General features: G+C 33.9%; 1 protein-coding gene across 4 annotated transcripts in view; it reads right to left on the reverse strand.

Annotated features, from left to right (window-relative positions):
• Positions 1-27,368, reverse strand: part of LOC105467228 (solute carrier family 12 member 2) — a 104,102-nt gene that overhangs the window by 36,626 nt on the left and 40,108 nt on the right. For all 4 annotated transcript variants that reach the window (XM_011716710.3, XM_011716709.3, XM_071098502.1 and 1 more), the window contains exons 5-15: positions 22,062-22,201; positions 19,140-19,250; positions 17,621-17,729; positions 14,704-14,831; positions 14,520-14,604; positions 11,149-11,300; positions 5,108-5,215; positions 3,971-4,094; positions 2,755-2,856; positions 1,412-1,567; positions 51-150 (exon numbers count right to left, since the gene is read on the reverse strand). In XM_011716710.3, the coding sequence (XP_011715012.1) occupies positions 51-150; positions 1,412-1,567; positions 2,755-2,856; positions 3,971-4,094; positions 5,108-5,215; positions 11,149-11,300; positions 14,520-14,604; positions 14,704-14,831; positions 17,621-17,729; positions 19,140-19,250; positions 22,062-22,201 (1,315 nt within the window). The remainder of the gene's footprint in view (positions 1-50; positions 151-1,411; positions 1,568-2,754; positions 2,857-3,970; positions 4,095-5,107; positions 5,216-11,148; positions 11,301-14,519; positions 14,605-14,703; positions 14,832-17,620; positions 17,730-19,139; positions 19,251-22,061; positions 22,202-27,368) is intronic.

Below are 27,368 nucleotides of genomic sequence, written 5' to 3' on the forward strand. Positions count from 1 at the left end.
ACTGGCCAGCAAAAAGAAAATGCTTTCATGTTTCCTTCTTTATCACATACCTAAAGTTTTTCACGTGGTCTTCCACTCCAGAAAGACGAATTGAATGCTGCAGTGCATTCAGGTAAGTCAGGGCTTGTGTAGAGGATCCCCAATTCACATCTGTGGGAAGATAATGTTCATGCAGCATTAATATCAGTAATAACAACCAATAAATAGCGAATCTGAGGCACAGAGAATTAAACATGCTTTCACATTTAAAAAGTCAATTGCTGAAATACACTATTGTACTTTCAATAGTTCACATATACAGCAAGATATTAAGACTGATAATCTGAACTATAATTCATTTAAAGTATAATTTAGAAAAGATAGATAGGGCTGCAGACATGCTGTGCATACAACTCTAAAAGAGTTTCACAAATAAATATGTTAAAATTATTGTTTGTATAGCCAAAGGTCTAAAGGGAAATGAGCAAATTTCTAATTGTTAAGAAATACTTGTTTATAGTACTTAACTGGGTTATTTGAACAGGAAAATTTTATTTCTTATTGAATAAACAACTTGGACTTCAAATGATTTAGACATTTGTTAATTTATAGACTTAATAGGTACGTTAGAGAAATAATTTCTTCTAAAATGGTTTATTTCATTTCTGGAGCTACCACTTTAATCTAAAAGCTCATCATTTCATATCTGGATTACAAAATGTATTCTTATTGAAACTAATCTTATGTAATCTCTTCCCAATCTATTCTATTAAGCCCAAATGAAGACTTTCTCATCAGGTCTTTCTTGTGTCACAGGTTATAATGCTCAATACTGGGACCAATCCTAACATACTCTAGCATCATCATCTTACTGGGAGATACATTTAGCTGTTATCAATATGACATACTAGGAAATCACTAATCATTGCCCAGTTAAAACAAGTTTGTCCAATTTCCCCTGCTACATAGTATCCTAGTGGGAAAGACACTATGTCTTCCAATATTTTGTTAACTCCGTGTTATTCAATACAGTTCTAAGACCACAGTAGGTTATATATATATAGATAGCCTAGCTTATTAGGCTACATAGCTACTACAGTACTGTAACTGGATCCTTTCAAAAAATAATTTTAAAATATAGTGAGTGCAGCAAAATGTTAATTATATGCATTTATTATTTTTCTACAAATAGGATCAATTTAATTTATGAGTAAGAATGGAAACCGTAAGAATAAAAAATCTCGAAGTAACTGTTTTATTAAAACTACATGTATTTGAAAAAAATAAAACTTTAAAGAGTTTGGAAATAAAGTATTTTAGGTTTTATACAAAGTAGCTTTCAAATATACAAAAGATGATGCTTAAAATGAAAAATAACAAAGAACTTCTAGATGTTTTCTAGCTTGGGATACAAACAAAAAAGTCTACTAACCTGGTTTTTTGTAGGTAACATAAATATACAGCCCAAGGACTATCACATATGTTAGCAGTGCAGCCCACCAGTTAATGACAAACATCACTATGCAACAAAGAATTGCTCCCAGAAGTGATATCCACATGTTGTAGTATTTGAATGCAGGACGCCATCCTAACAATAACAAATAAATAAAAGTCACGCAAATACTTCATCTGCTTTACATAATGGTACATATGTATTCAAAAAATAACATTCTTTAGCGCTGACACACTGAGAGGACTTTAAGCATTAAGTATAAGTCTAATACTGAAAAGTGAAGTCAAAGACTATTATTGATCACAATTGAATTTGACAATTCTTGATGACTATGAAAAGGTAATATCTATTTCCACATTACTGTATCCTACTAGTTCTGTATTCAATAAACCCTTCATTAAAAGAGTAAATCAACCTACCTTAGGTGAATGTTAAAAACTACAGAAGGTTTTAAAAAGAAAGGTTTCAAATTGAATCCTTAGTAGTAACTAGGCTTTATTTTCTGGTTCTAAGATGACTCATATCCATAGTCTAATGAATATATAAAACATTTCAAACAAAATGTTCATAAAAATCATTCAAAACATAATCAACTTGCTAGAAGAACTAAGAGCTGACTACAGAAACACCTACCTTCCCATTTAGTGAAGTATTTATGAAGGAAGCCCACTTTAAAAAATGTTGAAGACCACGTTTTTAAATTTTCATTGGTAAGTAGTTCCACAGGCAAAATTATTTTAAAAGATCATTTCAATAAAATTTATATATTTAAAGTAAAACCCTGATGCTAGAATGTTTGTGTTCAAAGTTCTCATACTTTATCTTCCCTGTCCTCAGACTTTCAAATCTTTAAAAGGAATAATGCTTTTGTTTCTTCAGTTCCTTTCCTGATTTGCAACGGTAGTCACAGTTTATAAGAAAAGTCTCATACATTTACAGTTGATAGAGACCCCTTATGTCAGAATTTTACAGAATTCACTATGTTAAAACCATTTTCTTACAGGTAACCTACATCAGAGTGATGTTCTTAGAACTAAAATAGAAATCAGCTAAAGATTGAAAAACTAGTTTTTTAAAAAGTAACAATTTTTCACAGTGTTATCAGAATTAGATTAATGCTAAACGCTTTGAAGACAAACAATATTATCAGTAAACTTACTGATAAAGAGATCTTTGAAAACTTAATTTGAATTAACTATAAAGGCAGACATGGCATTAATGAACTAATCCCACACATAATATCTTTTAAAATGTGGCAAAAGTTTTATTTTCTTTGAAATCAAAAATAGTATTTACAAACTTTTTTAAAAATGTAAAATTACCTGGAGATTTTGCAAGTGATGCATGGAATACTGAAAAATTGATCAATGCATATGATGCAAGGAAGAAGTTTGAGATAATTGGAGCAATAACATTCAGTTCAGCTGCAAAACAAACACGTGCAAGATTTACTGACGTATTAGACATTTAACTTTTTAAAATTATGAAGTATTTCAAATCTTTAGTTAACAACACAACACCCCATAACTACCATCCAGATTTCATAAACATTTAGATTTTGCCATATATGCCTCATATACTTAACTTTTCAGAAATCCAATCCTATGCAAACTATTGAATCCCCTTTATACTTTATCTCACACTTCTCCAAACTTGGTATATTCTGTCCAGTCATACATAGTTTTATGACATATATAGTCTATATGCATCATACAGTACTGTTCTGGGTGTTTTAAAAGTTATGTAAATAGCATACCATATGTATCATTCTGAAATTTGATCTTTTACATTTATTTTTGAAATTCATCCACATTGATATGTGAAAACCAAGTTTATTCCTCTAACTGCTGCATAGTTTACTTCTATTGATCTAGGTTGCTTTCATTTTTCACTATAATGAATAATACTAGAAACATTATTGTATATGGCTCTTTAAGTATATATACAAGTTTCTACAGGGCACACACCTAGAAGGAAAACTGCTGATTACAGAAAAGTTTACGAGATATTGCCCACTTGTTCTCCAGAAGTGGCTACACCAAATACACATCTAATGGTGTCAGATGGGAGTTAGTTTCCACATAGTCCCACAACACTTGGTGGTACATCACCCTTTTAATGTCAACTAGTCTCAGAGGTTAGACAAAATTCTTTAAACCTTAAAAAGTCCAATGTCGTCTTTAGCAGTGGAAGACCCAACAGAGCTCACTTGTGATCAGAGGCAGAGTGCCAAAAAAATAGATCACCAAAGGCACTGATGTCACAGGTGACACTGCAATCCTTTTCTTTATGCCATTATCATATTTGTTTTAGGAAAAAGAACCTAGGAATTCCCTTTAGGCTCTAATGAGGACTTAGTAATGGCAATAATTTCAGCAAATATGTACTGAGTGCTATTACTTACAGTACTTTATAAACTTTCTTTGATTACAAAGAGACTTAGTATACCAAGATAACGTTGTTAATAATTTAATAATTCAATGCCCAGAATATAGATGCACCAAAAATCTACAATAACACACCATTTATATAACTAACCAATTAAGATGAATCCAAGTGCAATTAAGAATGTTAAGATGTAGCCACGAAGAGGTTCATTATTTTTCCCATAACCTTTAGCAAACATCTGGAAAGCTGGGTAGATGTTGTCCTTACATAAAGCCTAATGAAAGAAAACATTAAAATGAAATATATTAAAATTAGATATATAGATTTACTGATAGTTCTAATAGGTTAATCAGGATTGAGACTCAAGTTTCTAATTCTCGGTCATCCCTTTTATCCTGTCCCACATACTGCTTCACCTACAAAATGTAAAGGAAATTCAAACATTTCAAACATCAGAAGGATGCTGGTCAAAATTTCTATCTGCCTTACCCTATCGCCATGTTGAAATTAAATTTTATGAAGAAGAAATCAGAGAAGCAGGCATACAAGTAAAAACAAAGTTGGAAGCTTGATAAATGATATAGTTGTGACCTATTTTAAGAAAAACAAGCCAATATCTTAAAGCAGATAAAAATCCTGACTATAAAACTTAACTATCTTTCTTAAAACATTGCTGAACACTGTCTTAAATGATATACTCATTGGCTATAAATACAGCATTAAGAACAAGACTGCAGAATCAACATTCATTTATTTGATTTAGCAATAAAAAGTACTTCCCATCAGTATTCAGCTGTTTAATGCTCACTAAAAGGAGATAATGTCTATCCTATACATCATTATACCCTCAAGTAATGAACACAATGTGTAGCACACGTTAGGTACTTAAATATTTGTAAAATAAAATATTTAGGTTGAAACCATACTAACCAGAACAAAGATATTTTGCTACTCCCCATTTGCAGTCTTAGACTGCATTCCTATACCTTAGACATCTTGAAAACGTATGCTAAATATGTCAAAAAAGCAAACATCCAGCACTTCTAAAAAGAGAACTCAGACTATACCTTGACAGCAGGCAAATGCACAAATGTTTATATAAATAAACATATTCACGTTCATTCATACACATAAAATTATGTATGTCTTTATGTGCATATATATATCATGTATATGTATATACATGGTTGACAGAAGCAAATAAATTTGTAAACAGCAACAATTTCAAATTAAGAAGCATTACTTTAACTCTCCCTTTAATAAAGCCTGTAATATAAAAACGCTTACCTGAAATATTTTGGGAGCACTCACAAGGGATGCTAATGCTGAAGAAAGAGTGGCTGAAAAGATACCTGCAGAAATTAATGGTGTAAATCCTGACACCATACTCATTACCTTAAATAAAAGTGACAAAAATAGAAAAATAAATCTCACAATTCAGAAAATAGCACAATATTATGTGGTCACATTTTGAAGGAGGTTAACACTGGGGATAATTTTATAGTAATAACAACAACAATGCTATGTGCATTACAAATATCTGAAACAAATTTACCACTAGTCCTTACCTTAAGAAAACCTTTTCATTCATAAAATGTTAAACACACACAATGGCAGAGAGAAGAGAATAATGAACTGCTAACATTTATCACCTAATTTCAACAATGATCAACTTAGGGCCATTCCCCACAATATTTTGAAACAAGTCCCAGATATCCTTTAACATATAAATATTTCAGTATGTATCTCTAACAGATAAGGACTTTTGAAAACTTAACTATAATGCCAATGTCACAGCTTAAAAACTTAATAATTGCTTAACAGTACCACAAAAAGGCAAGTCGGCATTCAAATTCCCTAAATTACCCTTTCTTATCTTTCAAAAAGAGTCTGTTCAAATCAGGATCCAAAAAAAAAAAAAAAAAAAAAAGGTTACACATTATATTATATTTGGTTTATGTGTCTCTTCAGTCTTCTTCAATCAAGAGGTTCACATTTCCTTTTCCTTTTATTATTTTTCTATCATTTCTCTCATGGAGATCTCATGCTCTGGATTTTTCGGACTTCATCATCATTGTGTTGCTTAACAACTCTTCTCATTTCTATAATTCTAGTAAACTAGTTCTATCTAGACAGTTAATCAAAATGAGGTAAAAGTTTTGGCAAGAGTATTGCATAAGTGCCATCATGTACTTCTCATTAGGAAGGCTGTTTCTTATGTTAAGATAGTATTGTGGTTAGACTATTTTTTTCTAAGCCTTTATCTTTTAGAGCTAAATGTGGAAATATTTCCAGCTGAAGATATGATCTAAAGTCTAGGGTTTTGCTCTAAATAATCTGGGATAGGAGGAGTTACACAGGAAACAAAATTAACCATGCATTGATAACTGATAAAGCTGGGTATTATAGGTATTAGGTGTATTATATTGCTTTCTCTGTGTACATGTTCAAATATTTCCTCTTAGAAAACTTAAAAAAAACAAAACAAACAAACAAAAAAAAAAACCACCAACAACAAAGGACTGATCACCAAGCTCATGAATCAGGTAAATTCAAACTGAGGGGCACAATTCAAAACAACCCGGTTCAAATGCTGAAAATGTCAATGTCATAAAGATTAATGTGAGCTAGAAACTCCCCTAGATTAAATGATTTTAAAATGACATGATAACTAAATACTATGCGTGATCCTAGATGAATCTTGGACTTAGAAAAAATACTATAAAGGACATTACTGGGACAAGTGGAGAAATATGAACATAGGATATATATTTAAATAACAGTATTTCATCAATGTTTAATTTCTTAAGTAGGATAACCATATTGTGCTTACACAAAATGCATTAAATACTTCAAAATGATTGTCATGTCATGATGTCTATAACTTATTTGAGGAGAAAAAGACTATACATATACACATACAAAGCAAATAGGGTACAATATAAACTAGTAAATATAACTGAAGGATAAGTACACAGGTATTCACTGTGTACTTCTGAATCTGTGAAACTTGTCAAAACACAAAATTAAAGTGGAGGAGTTGTGTGGTGGATTCAACTATTGTCAACTTGAGCAGCTGTGAATGGTATTATAAATTTCCCAGCAGTGAATGGTGATCTTCACTCAGATTATTTGCTTCATTGGTAGAGATTTTATCTTTCATTTATATTGACTAAGAACATGTCAACTGAGACCAAAGAGATAAGGAAATCAGGTTTTAAGCTGTTTCTGTCACACATTTGACTGTAAAATTTAATTGTTTAAACCAAACAGAAAGTTAGCAACGGGTACAATCCCTGTCCACAATGCATAAGCCTGATTTCATGTACACATAAACCACCCTGTTGACTAAACATCTTTCCCTAGATCTTCCATTAGATTTAAGGTTAAATATGAAGAATACATCTCTGAAGTGTTTTAAAGACAGTAGCACAGACTTCTAAGAGTGGGGGAGAAAATTTGAAAAGATTATTTTCTACTCAGCCTTTTTTTTTTTTTTTTTTTTTTTTTTTTGAGACGGAGTCTTGCTCTGTAGCCCGGGCTGGAGTGCAGTGGCCGGATCTCAGCTCACTGCAAGCTCCGCCTCCCGTGTTTACGCCATTCTCCTGCCTCAGCCTCCCTAGTAGCTGGGACTACAGGCGCCCGCCACCTCGCCCGGCTAGTTTTTTGTATTTTTAGTAGAGACGGGGTTTCACGGTGTTAGCCAGGATGGTCTCGATCTCCTGACCTCGTGATCCGCCCGTCTCGGCCTCCCAAAGTGCTGGGATTACAGGCTTGAGCCACCGCGCCCGGCTTCTACTCAGCCTTTTAATAACAATTTGATAGTTATATATATGCTGTGCATTTTTCATAGTCACTATTTTTCACAGTAATGCTGGATTACTTAGAACTGACAACCTTATCTTTAGGGAAGGAGACTGTGAAGGACAGATGAGTCAAGATTAAAATGAATAAACCCAGTTTCTGCTATACAGCCTCATTAGATCACACAAAATTCTATATCTGTCGTAACGATCTCAAAGTTAAATTAAGTACAAAGAAAGACGTAATTGGACGAAAGTAGAGAAAGAGTATATGATACATTCTGCATTGTAGGAGTAAGGCAAAACTGACACTACCAGCATTACTATAGCCTTTTCTCTTCCATGTTGAGGAAATAATACATTTTCCCTTCTTCCATCAGTTATAAATTGAAATAAATTATGATCCAGACTTTTCATCTGGAAATACTATGTTTTGGGGCCTGCTATAATAGGTTTCCTGTTTTCTAGTAAATAGTTGAACAGTTACCCAATAACCTCTGCACTTCTCAACATGTAATGGTAAAATATCAGCAGCAAGGATAATAATATTGAATGTAAATAATATTAGTGTCAACGATATACAGTGGAAACAGATGAAAAAATGACCGTGTTGTCTCTAAAGGGGAAAAAAAGACAAAAGTCTAATAAAAGCTAAAAGATAGCAAGTAAACAAAATGAATGATAAAAGTCTGTGTGGGGGTGTGTGTTGAAGATGATTTGGGATTCAAGAAAATCTTCATGGAACTAAGTTGCCTTGAAGTCAGGCGGATCTGGACATGGAAAAATAAACCACAGGAGAATTCCAAGCAGAGTGAAGCAATGACTAAAGGAAGAGAGTAGGGCATGTATGTGTGCGTGTACAAATACACTCAGTGGCTGGAGTCCAGTGGGAACAGAAGGCAGTGAGGCTTAAGAAGAGGTATGAAGGGCTCTGACTGATTTAGACTAAAGCTCGCATTTTGTTTATTATGCAACAGTGAGTCAAAGGTTTCAGAGGACATTATAATGTAGAAATATAGCAAGCAATATAAGACTATATATACAATTTAAAATTTAAGAGCAACAAGATAACTCAAATAACTTTATTTCCTGAAGTATGAAAAGGTGATTATAAAGTATGACTTGTACAGATCTTATGATGGAGACTCCAACTTACATACTCCTCACTTATGTCCTATCCACCATTCTTCATTATCCAAATGCCAAGGTATTTATATTTTCACAAGATTTTCCCTCATGTTGTATCGCTTTACAAAGTATTTTTGAAAAGTTTACTTACTTTAAATTAGAAAAGCAGCTTTACTTATACCAAATTCCTCTTTGCTTGAATGAGTCCATACTAGACTTGATAAAGACAACAAACTTTTCTATCTTAAGGCCACACAGAAATCTGACTGGTATTTTCAGTCACTGGGCAAAGACCAACGTTTGTGCCTTCCATACACAATATCAATGTCAGAATTGGCCTGAATCATTAGCTGGATATGAATACTTTCTTTCATTCCTACAATTCTGCCTAGTCTCATGACTAGAAAACACAAACTTCTATCACATAATTGAGTTCAATATTTGTAACCACTGAAAGTAGAGTCAATTGCTTCAAACTACATAATAAAAAATAAAAACAATGCCTTTACAAATTTTAGTTAAACCTGTATTGTAAAATTTACAGATTGTACATAAAACACAGCATTTTAAATACATTAAAATCCAAATTATTCTGTTTATACAATACTGAAAAAAATTACAAAGCAAAATTTTTATTTTTCTTTGGAAATCAGGAGAACCATGTACTCTATGAATTTACAATAGAATATTTTGATTTAATCTCCTGAATCTACACCTTTGTGTTCTTTCTACCATCCTAGGACTTAACAAACAACTCAAAATTATCCTCCAAATTAATTGTAGTAATATATTTTCCCCTTATATAATCTTTTCTGTTTCTAAAAATGCATAAATCTGGCAGACTAAAATTTCATTTCAATTTCAGTATCTTAATAGAGGTAACAATAAACAGCAGAACTGACAGCCTCCAAATACTTGAGAAGTACTACTAAACTGTCCAGTTTGTATGTTTTAGAAATTCACTAGCTTTCAAGTATCCATTCAGAATTAAATTCTGTTGTTAAATGTTAAATGGTGATTTCATGCTGAATGACTTTATATGAGCCGTATCTAATAAAGTAACACTACTATTGACACTGATCAATGCTTTTATAAAGGCCATTTATATATAAAGCAATTATGAAGACTAATTAGAAAACTGAACTCAACTGGTATGGGTTTAAATTGCGCAAAATAAAAATATTTAGTTGTAAATTTAACAAAATACATACAGGATGCGTATGCTGAAAACGACAAAATGCTAACTAAAAAAAATCAAAGACAACACAAATAAATGGAGAGATGATGTTTATGAATTGAACACTCAACATAGTCAATTCTCTCCAAATTGATATACCAGTTTAATGTAAATTCCTATCAAAATCCCAACAAGACTTTTTAAAAATAAATGTAAGGTACTTGGGTGATAGGTGTGCCCAAATCTCAGACTCCATCACAACACAATTCATCCATGTAACCAGAAACCACATGTAACCCAAAAACTACTGAAGTGATTAAAAAAAATTAAAAAGTAAATAAATTAATTAAAACACACACACACACAATGTTATTTTAAATTTTTATATGGAAAGACAAACGAACTAAAATAGCTAAAACAATTTTTTTAGAAAGGCTAAAATGGGAGGAATTAATCTACCTGACCTCAAAACTTACCATTTAACTACAGTAATTAAGAATGTGTGGTACTGACACAAAGACAGACACAAAGATCAACAGAACAAAATCAAGAATCTAAAAACAGACCCACACAAATACGACCATGTGCAAGATGATTCCATGCTTTCTAAAGCAGTATATTTATATACTACATATATAAATACACACACACTCATATATATATGTTACATGCTGTTATAAAAACATTAACTTCCAGGGGTTCTTTGCTCTTGAATATCCTCAGATTTTATCCATTCATATTTTAGTTTGCCCAATTAGATATCTACAGTTTTAGGGGAATATAAAGAACAACTGGCCAGGCGCAGTGGCTCACACCTGCCATCCCAGCACTTTGGGAGGCCCAGGCAGGTGGATCACTTGACATCAGGAGTTCGAGACCAGCCTAGCCAACATGGTAAAACCCCATCCTTACTAAAAATACAAAAGTTAGCCGGGCGTGGTGGCGGGCGCCTGCAGTCCCAGCTACACGGGAGATTGAGGCGAGAGAATCGTTTGAACCTAGGAGGCGGAGGTTGCAGCAAGCCAAGCTAGCACCACTGTGCTACAGCCTGGGGGACAGAGCAAAACTCTACCTCAAGAAAAAAATTAAAAATTAAGAAAAATAAAATAACAACTGTCTTCCCTTCTATGCTATGGCTATATTGTGAATGGTCAGATTTGACAGTAGTCTCACCCCTAGATAAATACAGAACGTCTGTATATTACAAAGCCAATGCTCACCTGGAAGTTGTTCATTAGGCCATAGGAACAAGGACTGCTTTCACAAGATGAAAAATCAAAGTTTAATTTGCAGGCTGCAGAAGTACAGTTTGTTAACTCCGTGACAATAGTGTCATTAACGTTTCCAGTGGCATCTCGAACAACACAAGAACCTAAAGTTGTGACAACAAGACACAAGTGACAACAAGAATAATATACTTAATATCTACATTCATTTCAAAATTATACACATATATATTTATAAAGAAACCAAAGTATTGACTATATATCTACTCAATTATAATAGCATACATTGCATTTACAGTTAAGACTTTACCTGGAACAGAATTTGTAAAGCATCATGGTCCCCAATATTTGGTGAAACTGAATCTTTTATAAAGAATAGTATTTACACATAAACACTTAAAAATCATGTAAACAGAGTTGTGGAAAATGGTATATTAGCAAACTATTTCCTAGCCTGTTTGGTAAAGATGTCCTTAAGTAAATATGAAAACACTGTACTGAAAGAGTTCCAAACAGCAGTGATGTTTTCCTATACTCCAAATATTCTATACTTGAACGTGGCTAAAAATCAGACTTCAGGTAATACCATTCTTCTGTGAGGGAAAATAATTTGAATATTAATGAATTATTATTATATTCAAATCTCTGTCTCAAATATGATTACCCTGAAAAGAAGAAAACACATGGTATCTAAGATTTGCTTAAAAATAACCCATAGAGCAGAGTGACTTGGAAATAGATGAAACGAGATTAAGCATGTACTAATATTTTTGCTAACTGTTTTGAAGCTGCATAATAATTATTGAGCTAATTTGAATATGCTCCCTACTCTTCCATAAAATTGAAAACTTCCGTAATAAAATATTTAAAAAGTGACCTTGAAGCAAGCTTTACTATTCGGAGTAACGTGTAATGCATAACTAATGGTAATTACCGTTCCTTATACTTTAAAGATTTTTACTTTCTGAAGCACTTTTTCAGTATTATTTCATCATATATTGAGGTAAAAATTACATGCATGACAGCAAAAATTGAATAAACAGAACTAAGTATGAGAAGGGAGGATATTTTAATGACTAGGCAGACTATACAGTTCCTTGTTTTTCAATTTTTTCATCTACCATTCAGAACAGTCCTTGAAAAACCATGTTTCCATAAAGGTACCTCTGAAACAACTGGCAAATGAGGGGAGTACAGAGCCTTGCAAATCCCCCCAGCCCTAAAGTAACTGTATTTTCATGTACTTTGTATTCTGATAGTCTATGCCTGAAATTTTTTGGGGAAAAAAGGTTCCACTGCTTTGAGCTTAACAAGCACTGGTGTAGAGGCTGCCTTTACTGGCCTAGCTACTGAACATCGGCATCAAGGGGTTACTCCTATTGTTCCAAGGGCTAATGTAGACAGAATGAAATGCGTACAAGGGCTAGCAATGTTAGAGGGTAAAATAAAAATAGAAAATGTTCATTTGCTGTAACAAACTATTTTACAAGCTAAAACATAATTAAGTCACTTTAAGACTAAATTTACTTTAAATAATGTATAGAAGCATGCTAGGAACTTTTAGGGGAACCCATATATTTTGCTAAGCATATATATTCATCTGTTTTTTCTTTTTTTTTTTTTTTTTTTGAGACGGAGTCTTGCTCTGTCACCCAGGCTGGAGTGCAGTGGCCGGATCTCAGCTCACTGCAAGCTCCGCCTCCCGGGTTTACGCCGTTCTCCTGCCTCAGCCTCCCGAGTAGCTGGGACTACAGGCGCCCGCCACCTCGCCCGGCTAGTTTTTTTGTATTTTTTAGTAGAGACGGGGTTTCACCGTGTTAGCCAGGATCGTCTCTCGATCTCCTGGCCTCGTGATCCGCCCGTCTCGGCCTCCTAAAGTGCTGGGATTACAGGCTTGAGCCACCGCGCCCGGCCTCATCTGTTTTTTCAAAATAAATTTCAGAGATTTGTCTATTAATTCTAAGGATAAATGAAATCCAAATTCCTTTGTAAATGCCAATTCAGCCTGGGCGTGGTGGCTCACGCCTGTAATCCCAGAACTTTGGGAGGTCAAGGTGGGTAGATCACCTAATGTCAGGAGTTGGAGACCCGCCTGGCCAACATGGCGAAACCCCATCTCTACTAAAAACACAAAAATTAGCCAGGTGTGGTGGCAAGTGCCTGTAATCCCAGCTACTCAGGAGGCTGAGGCACGAGAATTGCTTGAACCCGGGAGGCGGAGGTTGCAGTGAGCCAAGATCAAGCCACTGCACTCCAGCCTGGGCCAGAGAGAAAGACTCCATCTCAAAAAACAAAAAACAAAAAAACAAAAACAAAAGGCATTCAGCCCACCCTGATATTATTAGTATTTCTGTCATGTAGTGACATTTCCAAATTACATTTAAGCAACTAGAAGCAGAGTTTATAAATATAAATATGCTATTACTTCCCAGCATATCAGTGAAGATATAGCAAAAATGAAATTTTCTTACCAAATCCAATAGAAACCTCATATTGTGTAGCCTATGGACTTGGAGTTTATGATTCTTCACATTAGTATTAAACTAAGATTTACTTTTGCATTATGCTTAAGAAATTTAACTATAAAGCTTGACAAATGCAAACCATATGTAAACTAATAGAAATTCATAGAAAATAGCCTTAAAGACTTTATTTAAAACAAACAACAACAAAAAAAACTTCTTTGCCATAAAAACAAATCTCTAAAACAAATGCCACTATCTTTGGTAGTGAAATCTCTGAGCTTCTATTTTCTCATCCGTAAGAAAAGGTTTAGAGACTGGTTGACTACTTAAGTCCTTTCAAGTTCTAAAATACCATGATCCCATGAAGTAACAACATGGTTTTGAAATAATTTTCATTCAATCTAGTAAGAATTTAGTAAAACTTTTCCTAAGTAAAACCTAGTATGTCCTATTCTTCGAAACCAGTGTTTTTATAGTAAAAAATTGCCAAGCATTGCTTAATAGCCTTGAAAGAATCTTTATATACTATAAAAAAAATAAATAACCATCTTTTAAAAAGTTCAGAAATTTGTAGCAGTAAAATTCATTTGCTTCTACATATGAATTGTTTTCGATAAATATATCTCAGTGGAATGAGTTTACAGATTCAATTTCATATAATTTTCTAATATACCATAATTAATTAAAAAACTGGAAATGTCATAAAGCATTTGGTGGTTTAGATAATGTTTATAAAAGTCATTATTAGTTTTCTAAAAACTGTTTTTGAATTATAATAAGCAATTCCATGTCTTTTTATTGAAATATTTCTGAATTTATAAGTTAGCAAATGTCATAAAAGTATTTATAGTATGTACATCATGAAATTTCTGTAACATAAAGAAATGTAAAACTATTTACCTACAGATACTGCAATTCCTACGTAAACCAATGTAGTAATTAAAATGGCTAGGAGTGTTCCTTTGGGTATGGCTGATTGAGGATCCTAGAAGACAAGAAGATTTTTAAAAGTCTATCTGTAAAAATAAATATACATATTCCACTTTTAAAATATATAATTGATATAGCACTTTACAATACTTACTGCAAGATCACCTGAGATATTCGCTCCAGCCAGAATACCAGTTGCAGCAGGAAAAAAGATGGCAAATACAGAAAAGAAAGTCTCTTCCTCTCGAAAATCTGGCCCAAAGTTCTCATTAAATATTTCAGCTGTAGAAAACAAAATATTTTTGACAATTAATAGAAAGCAAATTAGACTACAATAATTGAGGTCAAGAGTAATAGGTATATATGACCCCTAACTTGTCTTCAGTTAAAGTAACTGGTAAATTTTTGCATATTTCCTAGTTCAAGTATTTGAGACAATGAGACAATGGTTTACAACCAAAATGATCATCTGATCTGATTCATGCCCCATTTTTGTATACCTCACCAATTACGTTTCAAGAGCCTCCGACTGAATTGTTACGACTAGCCCAAATGCAAATCAGAATGTGGATAATCTCCTAAATCTCTGAGGTAAAAGAAACAAGAAAGGAGGTAGAAAAACAAAAGGGGGCATGGTGTGGTGCCTCACACCTGTAATTTCAGTACGTGGGGAGGCCAAGACAGGCAGATTTCTTGAGCCTAACAGTTCGAGACCAGCCTCGGCAACAGAGGAAGACCTTGTCTCTATAAATAATTAAAAAATTAGCCAGGAGTGGTGGCACATGCCTGTGGTCCCAGCTACTTGGGAGGCTGGGGTGGGAGAATCATTTAAGCCTGGACAGTCGACATTGCAGTTACCCATGATCATGCCATTGCACTCCAGCCTGGGTGACAGAGTAAGACCCCATCTCAAGGAAAAAAAAAAAGGAAAACAAAAGCAACATCATAATAATATAGAATCAATTTTTTGATAGCTTCCCACTTACATTACCATCTGTATAGATTTTGGTCCACAGCTTTCTCTACTATCCCGTGATCCATTGATTTTTGAGGCTGTCAGACAATTAGCTAAGGTACCCTAAATAAAGTTCCTTTTGATTTCAACAATAAAAGCTTCAACTAGACCTACTGTTTTCATCTATGACTCTAAGATAACCGATTAACTATAATGTATCCATCTATCCATTCAATACTTGAGTAGCTACCATGTGTCAGGTCCTGTACTAGAGCTTTCTAGCATCTCGAAGAACCTAGAGATGCAATATAAACAAGTTAGACATTGTTCCTGCCTTCATGGAATTTAAGAGTCTCAATAGCAAATGACAAAATAAGAAACAGGTAATTATAAACAGCAGTAAATATTCTGATGAAAACAGGGAGTTGAATAACAAATGAGAGAGAGAGAGTCTAATTCAATGTGGTTACAAAAGGCTAAGCAAATATAAGGAAGGAAACAATACTTAAGCTAAGAGTTTGCTGAGCAAGAATCAGTCATGTGATGATCAGGGAAAAAGAGTACACCAGAAAAGAAAAACAACATGTATGAAGACCCCAAAGTAGAAAAAGGTTTAACTCTTTTGAGGAAATAAAAGAAGATAAAACTCTTACAGTAAGGGGAAGAAATAAATGAGAATGGAGTGACCACTGAGGGACAGAGTATGAATATTTTATAAAGGTTAAATTTATCCTAAATAAAATGGAAAATCAAAGTAGGGTCATAAACACACAAATGACATATACTATTAATGTGTGGACAATGGACTGAAAGATTCAACATCTGAAACAGGGAGGCTGATTAGGAGGTTGCTGCAGAGGTTCAATCTAGAGATGGGAAAATAAATGCACTAATTAGAAAAGGATTAAAATTAATAGGAGCAGGTAGGACGGGAAACACTAAGATCCTGGTTTCAGTTACTTAGATGGAAAAGCTTAAGAAGAAATAAGCAGGAGAGACTTCAAATAATCAGTTGGATATATATTTATGTTTCAACTTCAAAGGAGAGATTCAGGAATAGAAACATGTCAGTTATCTTAATAGCATTTTGAGCCATGAGAATACACACCACCCAAGGAAGAGCATATAGTTAGAAGGTCAGCACTATAATAGTTGTACAATTCTGCATTTAAAGGGGGTAACAGGAGTAATAGTCATAGTGACTAGCAAGTTACACACCTAGGGTATCTGACATCGAATAAAATAGACGTGTTTCAAGAAGGAGAAGAAATGACCAAGAGAAATGAAGCAGAGGACAAAAAATTCATAGTAGATCTAGCACCATCTGACTTATTTTGACCAACAAAAGCCAGAAGTGAGAGGGGTTAAGGATGAAGCCATTTGGTAGAAGTTTGACAGGGCTATGAACAGTCTCAGAGTATTCTTCCACAGATCACTTATTAACTGCAAAGAAAAAAACAGCAACCTCACAATAGAGAAACTGTGCAGGTATAACCTTGACTAAGTCATCAAAACTAACACCACTAAGTAATGGAAAAAACTGCATCATGCACCCTCCAAATGTGGTACACTAAGAAGGAGACACGGTTCACTTATGTTCCTGACAAAAATGAATAACCTGAATCTATCTATAAAAACAAATAAGACAAACCCAACTGGAGAGATCTCCTGAAAATCAAATGGCCTGCACTCTTGAAAAATGCAATTATACCAAGAAACTAATATTTCTAGTTGCTTTCACAATCTTAGGTGCTTCTAAACTATTGTGCTTAAATATGCTAAAAGAATGAAAGTCATATTAGAACAAAAGTTAGAAATTCAGTTACAAATTCCCAAAACTAGTAGAGAATAAAAGCTCCTATTCTTAGTAGCACTGATTTCTCTATATTCTATTGCCTTTTGTTGCTAATAATGAAAAAGAAAAGATGTAAATAGAAGTAATTTTTACTCCAACTGTACAGCATACATAAAGGGGACAAAACTAAATTGTAAATTAGGATGAATCACCAAACCATAGTCAATTCTGTTACAAAATATCTAAAATGTACAAAATTTAATTGATAATAGAATTCTATAAACAGGTACCCTTAAAAAATATCGAAACTTTTTTACTTACATTTATAACCAAAAAACCCTTTTGGCTTCTTGCTCTCCAGTGGGATAAATGTTCCTATGACAAAGTCACCAATAGCAAGAAGTAGGATCACCAAAAGAACAATCTGAGCCTGCAATTTTAAACATTAAAAATTAAAATCAAGAATCTTGTTTCTGTATCTTGATTCGATTCCCCTAGAATGTAACTTCCATGAGGGAAAGAATTTCTGTCTTGTTTTGCCTGATTCCCCAGTGCCTTAAACAATGCCACATGCCAAGTAGCTGCTCAATAATTCCTTGTTTAATGAACAAAGAGATCTTTAAAGAAATATCTGGGGGAAAAAAAAAGATAGTAAAAGTGAGATCATGCTGTATTTCTGAAATGAGTTAAAGATGTGCATGCCTTCCCACAAACCAAAAAGCACTGTAAATTCCAAAACACTATAGACTTTCATTCTAGATCATTCCTCTCTTCCACCTTAACACTACAATCTTGACATAGAAAACATGCTGAACACAAACACAAGTTTTATAAATGGTCCAAACATAATGTTGAGTGTGTGACTGCTACAGGAAAATAAGAAAAAGTACAGAAAGAAGATGACAATATACAGGAGGGAAATTCAAGTAGCAATGGGAATGGAAGGAAAGAGCAATCTATGAAAACTACCATTTCCCCTTCTCCACTCTTAACCTCTCAATAAAACTGAACACTCATGAAAAACGGTGTCATCTGTGGGAAAAGGAAGTACATATACACTAATCATGTCCCAGGTGGTATAAAATTCTGTTATTTTCATACAGTAAATGTGTAAAATGTGTAAATAAATGATTTAATTTTATACTAATATGACTTTACAATAAAGTACAAGATTGAAAAAATTACTCTTTCAGGCTTTCCTAATTTTTGGTTTGGTAAACATTATCATATCATATATAGCACAAATATGTGACTTTTATAAGGTCTTTAAAGTAACGTGGATATCCATTACTTGGGAGACTACAGCTGTGCTATGATGCTCTAATTCTCAAAGAGACAAAAACACTTCTGGGTGCTCTGCTTATGGGTAATGTGACTTTAGCAATTTTTTCCAGAAACGACGATACTGGCTTTGGTAGTCATAACTTCTGAAATTTCAATAGCAAGAATAACTTCTCTAACCTCATGTGGGCAATAACTTTTACTTACTGCCCCATGTTTAAGTTGAACTTTTAAATAAATTACAAAGCCAGATGTTTAATTTGGAATTAAATACTGACCTGAGCATTTTTACATATTGCAAAACTGGAGAATGGGCGAGACGGTGGGAAATTCAAAATTTACAAAGTACTTTGTTTAACTAGATCCTAGGTTGAGTGTAATCTCCAAAGATTCTCTACTTTGTCAAGTAGAAAATAACCTTATATATAAACTTTTGTGAAAACGGCCACTTAGGTACCATTAGAATCTGGAAATATTATCATACGTTAGAGTGTTCCCAAAACATAAGCTCTAAAAGCTCACATATTAAATATTTATAGGTGTTCCCATCATAACTTACTTTTGCTTCCCACTCCATTCCAGCTACTGAGATACCTAAAAGAATCACCACTGTAATGGCTCCAATAATTCGGATATCATTGATTTCATCTATCATAAGTATGGAATGTTCCTAGAAAAAAGAATCATAAATATAATAAGCAATACTAGTTATTTTTATACACATTCACACTCCTTTTGAAACATTTTAGAGATATTATGGTGCCTTACCTGTAGAAGTTGAATAAATGGTTACTTAAGAAATAAATGGAAGACCTAAAGGAACAAATTACTATTTACCACTGAGGTGTCATTCAAGGATCTGATGACATAAATGTGTGATTACTAACACTTCTATATTTAATATAGACTCAACAAATCAAAAAAGGAATTGCTAACAAGTAAGAAAGTTATAATACTGCTAATTAGAATTTTAAGTTATATAGCACAAATATATTTTTTATTTATTGTGATTAGTGAGCTCATGCTTTTAATGGTCTTTTACACTGCAAGAGAGTAAGTGATGAGCACACCTTCCTGCTGCTGTCCAGAAACACACACCGTTTCCACTCTGCAAACAAAATTATTTGTAGTTTAATATCAATGGCATTTTTAAAAGATTCCCACCTAGGATAAAATTAAAGATTATGATATCCCATTTAACTAAGTAAAAAGCGATTTATCAATTACTACCACTTCTCAAATAAGGTAATAAAAGGCACAAAAAAACTAAAACATAATTTAGTTGTTTTGATAACTCAGGATGAATATATATTCTGCTGCAACTGACAAAAGTATAGATTATAATAATCCTATCAATTTGCTTCTTTTAAAAAAAAGCAATCTTGTTAATGCTTTTCAAAAGAAATTCTTTCATAAAAGTCAACTACAAGAGAGGAATAAGATTGCTTGAATTCCAGATAAATGACCTTAATACAAATATCAGGGTGGAAAACCCCCTAGATCCAAAGATGCTTTTGACAAGCGAAGGCATAGAAAGTGTTAATATTTAACCAACACAGTAGGAAAAATCATTTCCCAACCTTGTCCAACCTTCAAGGGTCCCATTAAATTTCATAAAGTAGTACATACTTCTTACTTTGCAAAAAAATTTTTTAGTTTTTTGATATTTGATTTCAACATCTCTTGAATCTGATCTTTGAAATTCTCTATAGCATTTGGATAATCATATCTGAGAATTACTTGAAAAAAAAAAAAAGGTACTCGTATAAATATCTATTGACTGGCTTTTAGTTTATGGACCATGATTGCAACAGAAGACTACCGCTATAGCTCAGTATTTTATATAATAAATGTAGTTTAAAATGTTTTAAATTTCATATTTCTCTAAATTAAATTTTCCATGAAACAAAAACATGTATAAACCCTAATTAAATACTTTGATAAGCATTCACAGAGTAAACCTTAAACTTTGCCTCTCAAATAAAAATATACACTAAATTAAACAATGAAAGAATATAAACTCTAATGGTTACATTGCTTACTCATGGTATTACAACCCTTCTTTTTCTTCATCCCTTTGGTGTACACAAGTAAAGATCAATGTCAACACAGGTGTCAATCCTTGTCAGATTTTATACTTCCTTATGTACCATTTACTACTGTAGAATAGTTACAACCTAACCTAACATGAGCAATTTATAGGTGTCACTTGAGGTTCCTTTCATTTAATAATATTTGAGGAATCCTATTTCACTCTTACTTCTTTAATTATACTCCAGAGCAATACAGTCACCTCTATTCGGATATACTCATGGTTCTTCTAGTTAATACATTCAAACTAAACTGTCCTGTGTTCTCCATCACACGGCAAATGGCATTATCTTCCATCTAACTCCAAAAGTCAGAAATGTGTGTATACACTTGACATCCTATTTCTCTAATTTCCCACATCCCATTAATTATCAAATCCGCTCATTCAAATTTTTTAAAATCTCCCCAATTCACCCACATCGCTCCTGCTCCACAAGTCACTGTTTTAATATAAGCCACCATCTCCTCTCCCAGGACACCCACAACCTTGAAATGGTCTCTATTTCCAGTTGTGATTCCTCAAGTCCATTCCCTGTACCACGGTCAGATACTTCCCTACGTCCCAAATCTGAGCATGTCACGTCCCCCAATCCCAAACAAGACCCTAACTTAAATGGAAATAAGACCCTTCTCCTGATTATTTTTTCTCTCTCTAGTCTTACATGTCTTGCTGCTTTGTGCTTGAACCATACAAAAATGTTTGCATTTTTCTTTCTTTCTTTCCTTTTTTTTTTTTTTGAGGCAGAGTTTCGCTCTTGTTGCCCAGGCTCACCGCAACCTCCGCCTCCCCGGTTCAAGCGATTCTCCTGCCTCAGTCTCCAGAGTAACTGGGATTTGGCTCCCCAGTTCAAGCGATTTTCCTGCCTCAGTCTCCAGAGTAACTGGGATTACAGGCATGCACCACCATGCTAGGCTAATTTTTTATTTTTAGTAGAGACAGGGGTGGTCTCAAACTCCCGACCTCAGGTGATCCACCCACCTCTGCCTCCCATAGTGCTGGGATTACAGGCATGAGCCACCGCGCCCGGCCATGTTTTTCTTACCTCTACCCTTTAAAGGCCTTTCTTTCCTTTTCTTCCCTATTCCCCTCATATCACTTCCACCTTTCCAATTTGCTTACTAACATCTAGACTTCCATCCTTGGAGAGCCCTTCTTGACTCCCTTCCAACCCCAATTCCTGAAAAGTAAGTTAAGTGCTCCCCACTTTGTGTTGCCACTGCTGACATTCTAATAGTATTTTAATCTTTGCCTATCTCCTGTACTAAACTTTTTGAAGGACGAATCTCTTGGTCATCGCATCACTGCTTTACCAACCTCTAACATGGTGATTGGCATATAATCCCTCAATAAAGATTTGGTAAACGAATGACTAAAAGGAAGGTGAATTACCTTAAGCAACTCCACCACAGTTTCTGCAAATCCAACCACATACATAGCAACTGCAACAGCATTGGCAAAGGCGAAGATTAGACCAATTGCACCACCAAATTCTGGGCCGAGACTTCTAGATATTAAATAATATGCTCCTCCTAAAAAACAAAAAAACAGGTACTAAAGTTAGAATTTAAAAAGCCAAATTATCCTTTAATTACACAAGAGTTCACAAAGCAGATGCCCCCAATCAGCAGAGCAATTAAATAGGCAAGTGAGTGACTGTATTTTCAGAAATACCTAAAAAGAATATTTCACAAAACACCTAACAATTCTCAGCATCCAGATAATGTTCCCCATATCAAATATAAAATCATCCTACTTGAATTCCCATTTTCTCTTTTAAAGTTTAGATTAAAATGGGTCACAGCCTCCTCCCCTTCACAGATCCCAAGAGACCATTTCCCAATGAATTTCTAATATATTTAATCTTAATGTAACTTTTATTTTTATGTTTTTGTTTTTAGACACAGTTTCACTGTCACCCAGCCTAAAGTGCAGTGGTGCAATCTTGGTTCACTGCAACCTCTGCCTCCCAGGTTCAAGCAATTCTCATGCCTCAGCCTCCTGAGCAGCTGGGACTACAGGTGCGTGTCACCACGCCCAACTAAGGTTTTTTGTTTTTGTTTTTTTTGAGACAAGAGTCTCGCTCTGTCACCCAGGCTGGAGTGCACTGGCGCGATCTCGGCCCACTGCAGCTGCCACCTGCTGGGTCCATGTGATTCTCCTGCCTCAGCCTTTTGAGTAGCAGGGACTACAGGCGTGCGCCACCTTGTCTGGCTAATTTTTGCATTTTTAGTAGAGATGGGGTTTCACTATGTTGGCCAGGATGGTCTCAATCTTCTGACCTCGTGATCCACCCGCCTCAGCCTCCCAAAGTGCTAGGATTACAGGCGTGACTAATTTTTGTATTATTAGTAGAGATGGAGTTTCACCGTGTTGGCCAGGCTGGTCTCAAACCCCTGACCTCAAGTGATCTCCCCACCTCAGCCTCCCAAAAGTGCTGGAATCACAGGTGTGAGCCACCACGCCCAGCCTTAATGTAACTTCTAAATCACAGTTGGTATGATTTTAATTACTTAATTATGGCAATTTGCTAGTAAGGTGAATACCAAGACAAAAAAAAAAAAAAGTCTCACAACAGCATATAATGGTACCCCTAAAAGATGTAGTTTGTATCCTAGTAAATCCTGTCTAAATGGCAGAATAAGCAAAAATATTAAATAAGCTATCAAGAAGTTATTTTTCTAATTTAAAAAATAAATCGGTATTATGATTCAGAGTCAATCTAATGCTTACCTGAAGTCTCTAAGAGCTCTTCTAAAATTCTAATTTAAATTTGGCTATTAGGTCATAATCAAAACTTGGTTTTAATAGTAGTGAAGTTACATAAAGCTATATACATATTTCTATAAACTGATGGAATACTTGAGACCATATAGTGAAATGTCATTAAACAGCTGCATATTTGTTTCTATTGTTCACCCAGTATAAAGAAGGTAAATGTATCAACAAAAAAATCCTACAGTTAAAGTACTAATGATGCAAACTTCATTTTGGAAAATGCCTGTAACAGGTTTTATAGTTGATTCCTATCAATTTGCTCAAAACATTCTATACTTTAAAATCCATCCACTATAAAACTTCCTTAGTTTTCATGACCCTGAAAATTAAAAAAAAAGCAACCCAACCATTTAACATTAGCCTCATGATTTTATGAGATAAAAATGACTTAAAATTTTCTATGAAATATTCTTGAACACTAAAAACTCCAATTAATTTACATAATGACAATTTTGTCAAAGATCTTAGAATGAATATATTACATCACATTATAATTAATCACAAGGAAAATTCCTACAATAGTATAATTATCAGCCTTTATTTAACATGTTTTCAAAATTAACAAATTATTTCATCTACTCCCAATAGCAAAAATGATTAAAACAGTTTATCCTGATTTTATAGATGAGAAAATGGAGTCACAAAGACAGGTTACTGAAATTGGTCAACACTCCTGTCTTTAGTTGTTGACAATACAAACTTTAGAATCAGAAATATGACCAATAGGACCTATTAAAGCAAGAAATTCATGTTATGTGCCTTAAAGTTTTGATTTTATAAAATGCTAACTGAGATTTCACAATATTTAAAAGTCTTTCACAAATACAGAAACTTAAAACGTAAAACTCACATTTTAAAAGATTGGTATTGTTTTCAAGAAAAAGGAAGTGACACATGGATAAAAATATAAAAACAACTGCACATCATCTTCTATTATTTCTTATGAAAAGCAACAGTTATTTGCCCTATTCCCTCCCACTTCCATTCCTATTTCCTAGAGGTTATTATTATTATTTTTAAGATCTACCACTCTGAAAGACTGTGGTATTTTTTACTAATCAGCACAGACTAGGTATACACCTTATTTTGTTAAATACTACACATTTAACTTAATTCTACTAAAGTACTGTTGTCATCCTCATTTTACAAATGAGAAAATTATGGCTCAGGGAGGTTAAGTAATTTGGCTAAGGTCATGGAAGCAGCTAAGTAAATAACTGTATTTAAACTCAGATCTCCCTGACTTAATTGCTTACCAGTACAACATGTATGATAAACTCTTGTAAATCAGCCTTCCTGTTATCACTAAAGATGCTGAAGACATTAATAGAAAATAAAAATTTTTTCATTAAAAAAATCTATGGATCAAGCAAACACAGATGTTAATATGGAAAAAAAGTCCTGATGGGGTCTCAGAATTTGGCCATAAACTACCCTAAACCCTGACTGTAAAGAACATAATTAGTCAGATGCTAGAGATACTAAGTAGTGACAATACTGAGTTCCATCATTATTACATCTTGATTTGGGGATATATGCCCCTGTAACTCTTATTAAATCTCCAATCAGTAATCAAAAACCTAACTAGGCTAATCAAAAGCCCAACATTAAAAACTGGTATCAGTCATAAAATAAGTCTCAATTTCAAAAACCTGAAATGACACACTGTATATTACTGACCATAACAGAACTATATTAGATGCATGAAAGATCCCTAAATGTTTAAATTATGTAACACACTTTTAAATAAATCACAAGGGAAATTAGAAAGTATTTTGAACTGATTTGATAATGAAAGTGCAACATAAAATCAGTGAGATATACTTAACATAGAAATTACAGTAAAATTTGTTTTAAATGCTTATACTAAAAAATGAGGATGTATCAATAATCTAAGCTTCTACCTTGAGAAACTGGAAGAAGAGTAAATAAAATCTAAAATGGAAAAAATAGTAAGAAGAAAGCCAAAAATTATTCTTAAATATTGAAAAAAAAACTGATAAACAATAGCTAATCAAAAACAAAGAAGAAAAACAAAAAACTATAGGTGCAGATGACTACACCAGTGAGGAAGAAATAAGATCAATTTTACACAAACTCTTTCAGAAAATAGAGGAAAAGGGAACACATAAGATGAGCATAATACTGACATGAAAACCTAATAAGGTTATTATAAAAAAAAGACAATTCCAGGCCGGGCACAGTGGCTCACGCCTGTAATCCCGGCACTTTGGGAGGCCAAGGTGGGCAGATCACAAGGTCAGGAGATTGAGACCATTCTGGCTAACACGTCTCTACTAAAAATACAAAAAATTAGCCTGGCATGGTGGCTGGTGCCTGTTGTCCCAGCTACTTGGGAGGCTGAGGCAGGAGAATGGTGTGAACCCTTGAGGTGGAGCTTGCAGTGAGCCGAGATCACGCCACTGCACTCCAGCCTGGGCGACAGAGCGACACTCCGTCTCAGAAAAAAAAAAAAAAAAAAAAATTCCAGACCAATATTCCTTATGGTCATACTCAAAAATGTTAAAGTCTTAGCAAGTAAAATTCGACAGAAAGGATAATATCTCTGACCTAGTGAAGTTTATCCTACAAAAAGTAGGTTGTTTTAGACGCAAGAAAAAAAAATATATATATATATATATACATATAGGTTGTGATAATAGAATAAGGGAAGAAAAAATACATTCAGTTCAACAGATGCAGGAGAATCATGACAAAATTCACTATCCATTTACGATAAATATGCTCAGCAACTCAGAAATAGAACTCAATCTGACAAATGACATATTTTAAAATCTTATAGTTAACAGTGATAATGAACTCATTCCAAGACTAGGAACAAGGAAAGGATGTTTATTCTCACCACTTCTAGTCAACATGGTACCACAGGTCTTAGCTGGTTCAACAGTCAAGAAAAAGAGGAGAAAAAGTCCTAGAGACTCTAAAGAAAAAGTAAAAACCATCTCTATTCACAGATGACAAATCATGGCTATTGTGAAGAGCGCTGCAACAAACATGGGAGTGCAGCTCTCTCTCCAGTATACTGATTTCCTTTCTTTTGGGTATATACACAGCACTGGATCATATGGTAGCTCTATTTTTAGTTTTTTTGAGGAACTTCCAAACTGTCCTCCATAGTGGTTATATTAATTTACATTCCCACCAACAGTGTACAAGAGTTCTCTTTTCTCCAACATCCTCTCTAGCATTTGTTACTGCCTGATTTTTTAATATGATTTGCATTTCTCTGATGACCAGTGATGCTTACTGCCTTTTCATATACCTGCTTGCCATTTGTGTATCTTCTTCTGAGAAATGTCTATTCAAATCTTGTACCCATTTTTAAATTGGATTATTAGCTTTTGTTCCCGGAGTTGTTTGAGCTCCTTATATATTTAGGTTATTAATCCAATTTTTTGGCAGAAATTGGCATCCTAAATCAAAAATTTATATGAAAATGCCAAAGATCTAGAAAAGCCAAAACAATTTTGAAAAAGAAAAGTTAGAAGACTTAGACTTACTATGAAACTAATCAATCAAGACAAGATAGTGCCAGTATAGGATAAACAAACAAATCAATGCAACAGAATTTAGTCCAGATGACAATTGATTTTTCAACAATGGTATCAAAAACAACTCAATAAGAAACAGTTGTTTCAACAAATGGTGCCAAAACAAGTGGATATGTGTACAAGGCTGGGGGCAAAAAGGGTAGGAAGAAAAACTACACTCTCCATCTCACATTATACCTCAAAATTAATTTGAGGTTGTTCACAGATAAAAATCTAAAAACTAAAACTATAAAGCTTCTAGAAGAAAATATAGGAGAATATCTTCATGGCCTTGGGATAGGCAAATATTTCTACCATGAACAAAGCACTAGCATAAAAAAAGAGAGAGAGAGAAACTGGACTTCATCAA

This window comes from Macaca nemestrina, chromosome 6 (genome assembly GCF_043159975.1).
Source record: "Macaca nemestrina isolate mMacNem1 chromosome 6, mMacNem.hap1, whole genome shotgun sequence".
NCBI lineage: Eukaryota > Metazoa > Chordata > Mammalia > Primates > Cercopithecidae > Macaca > Macaca nemestrina.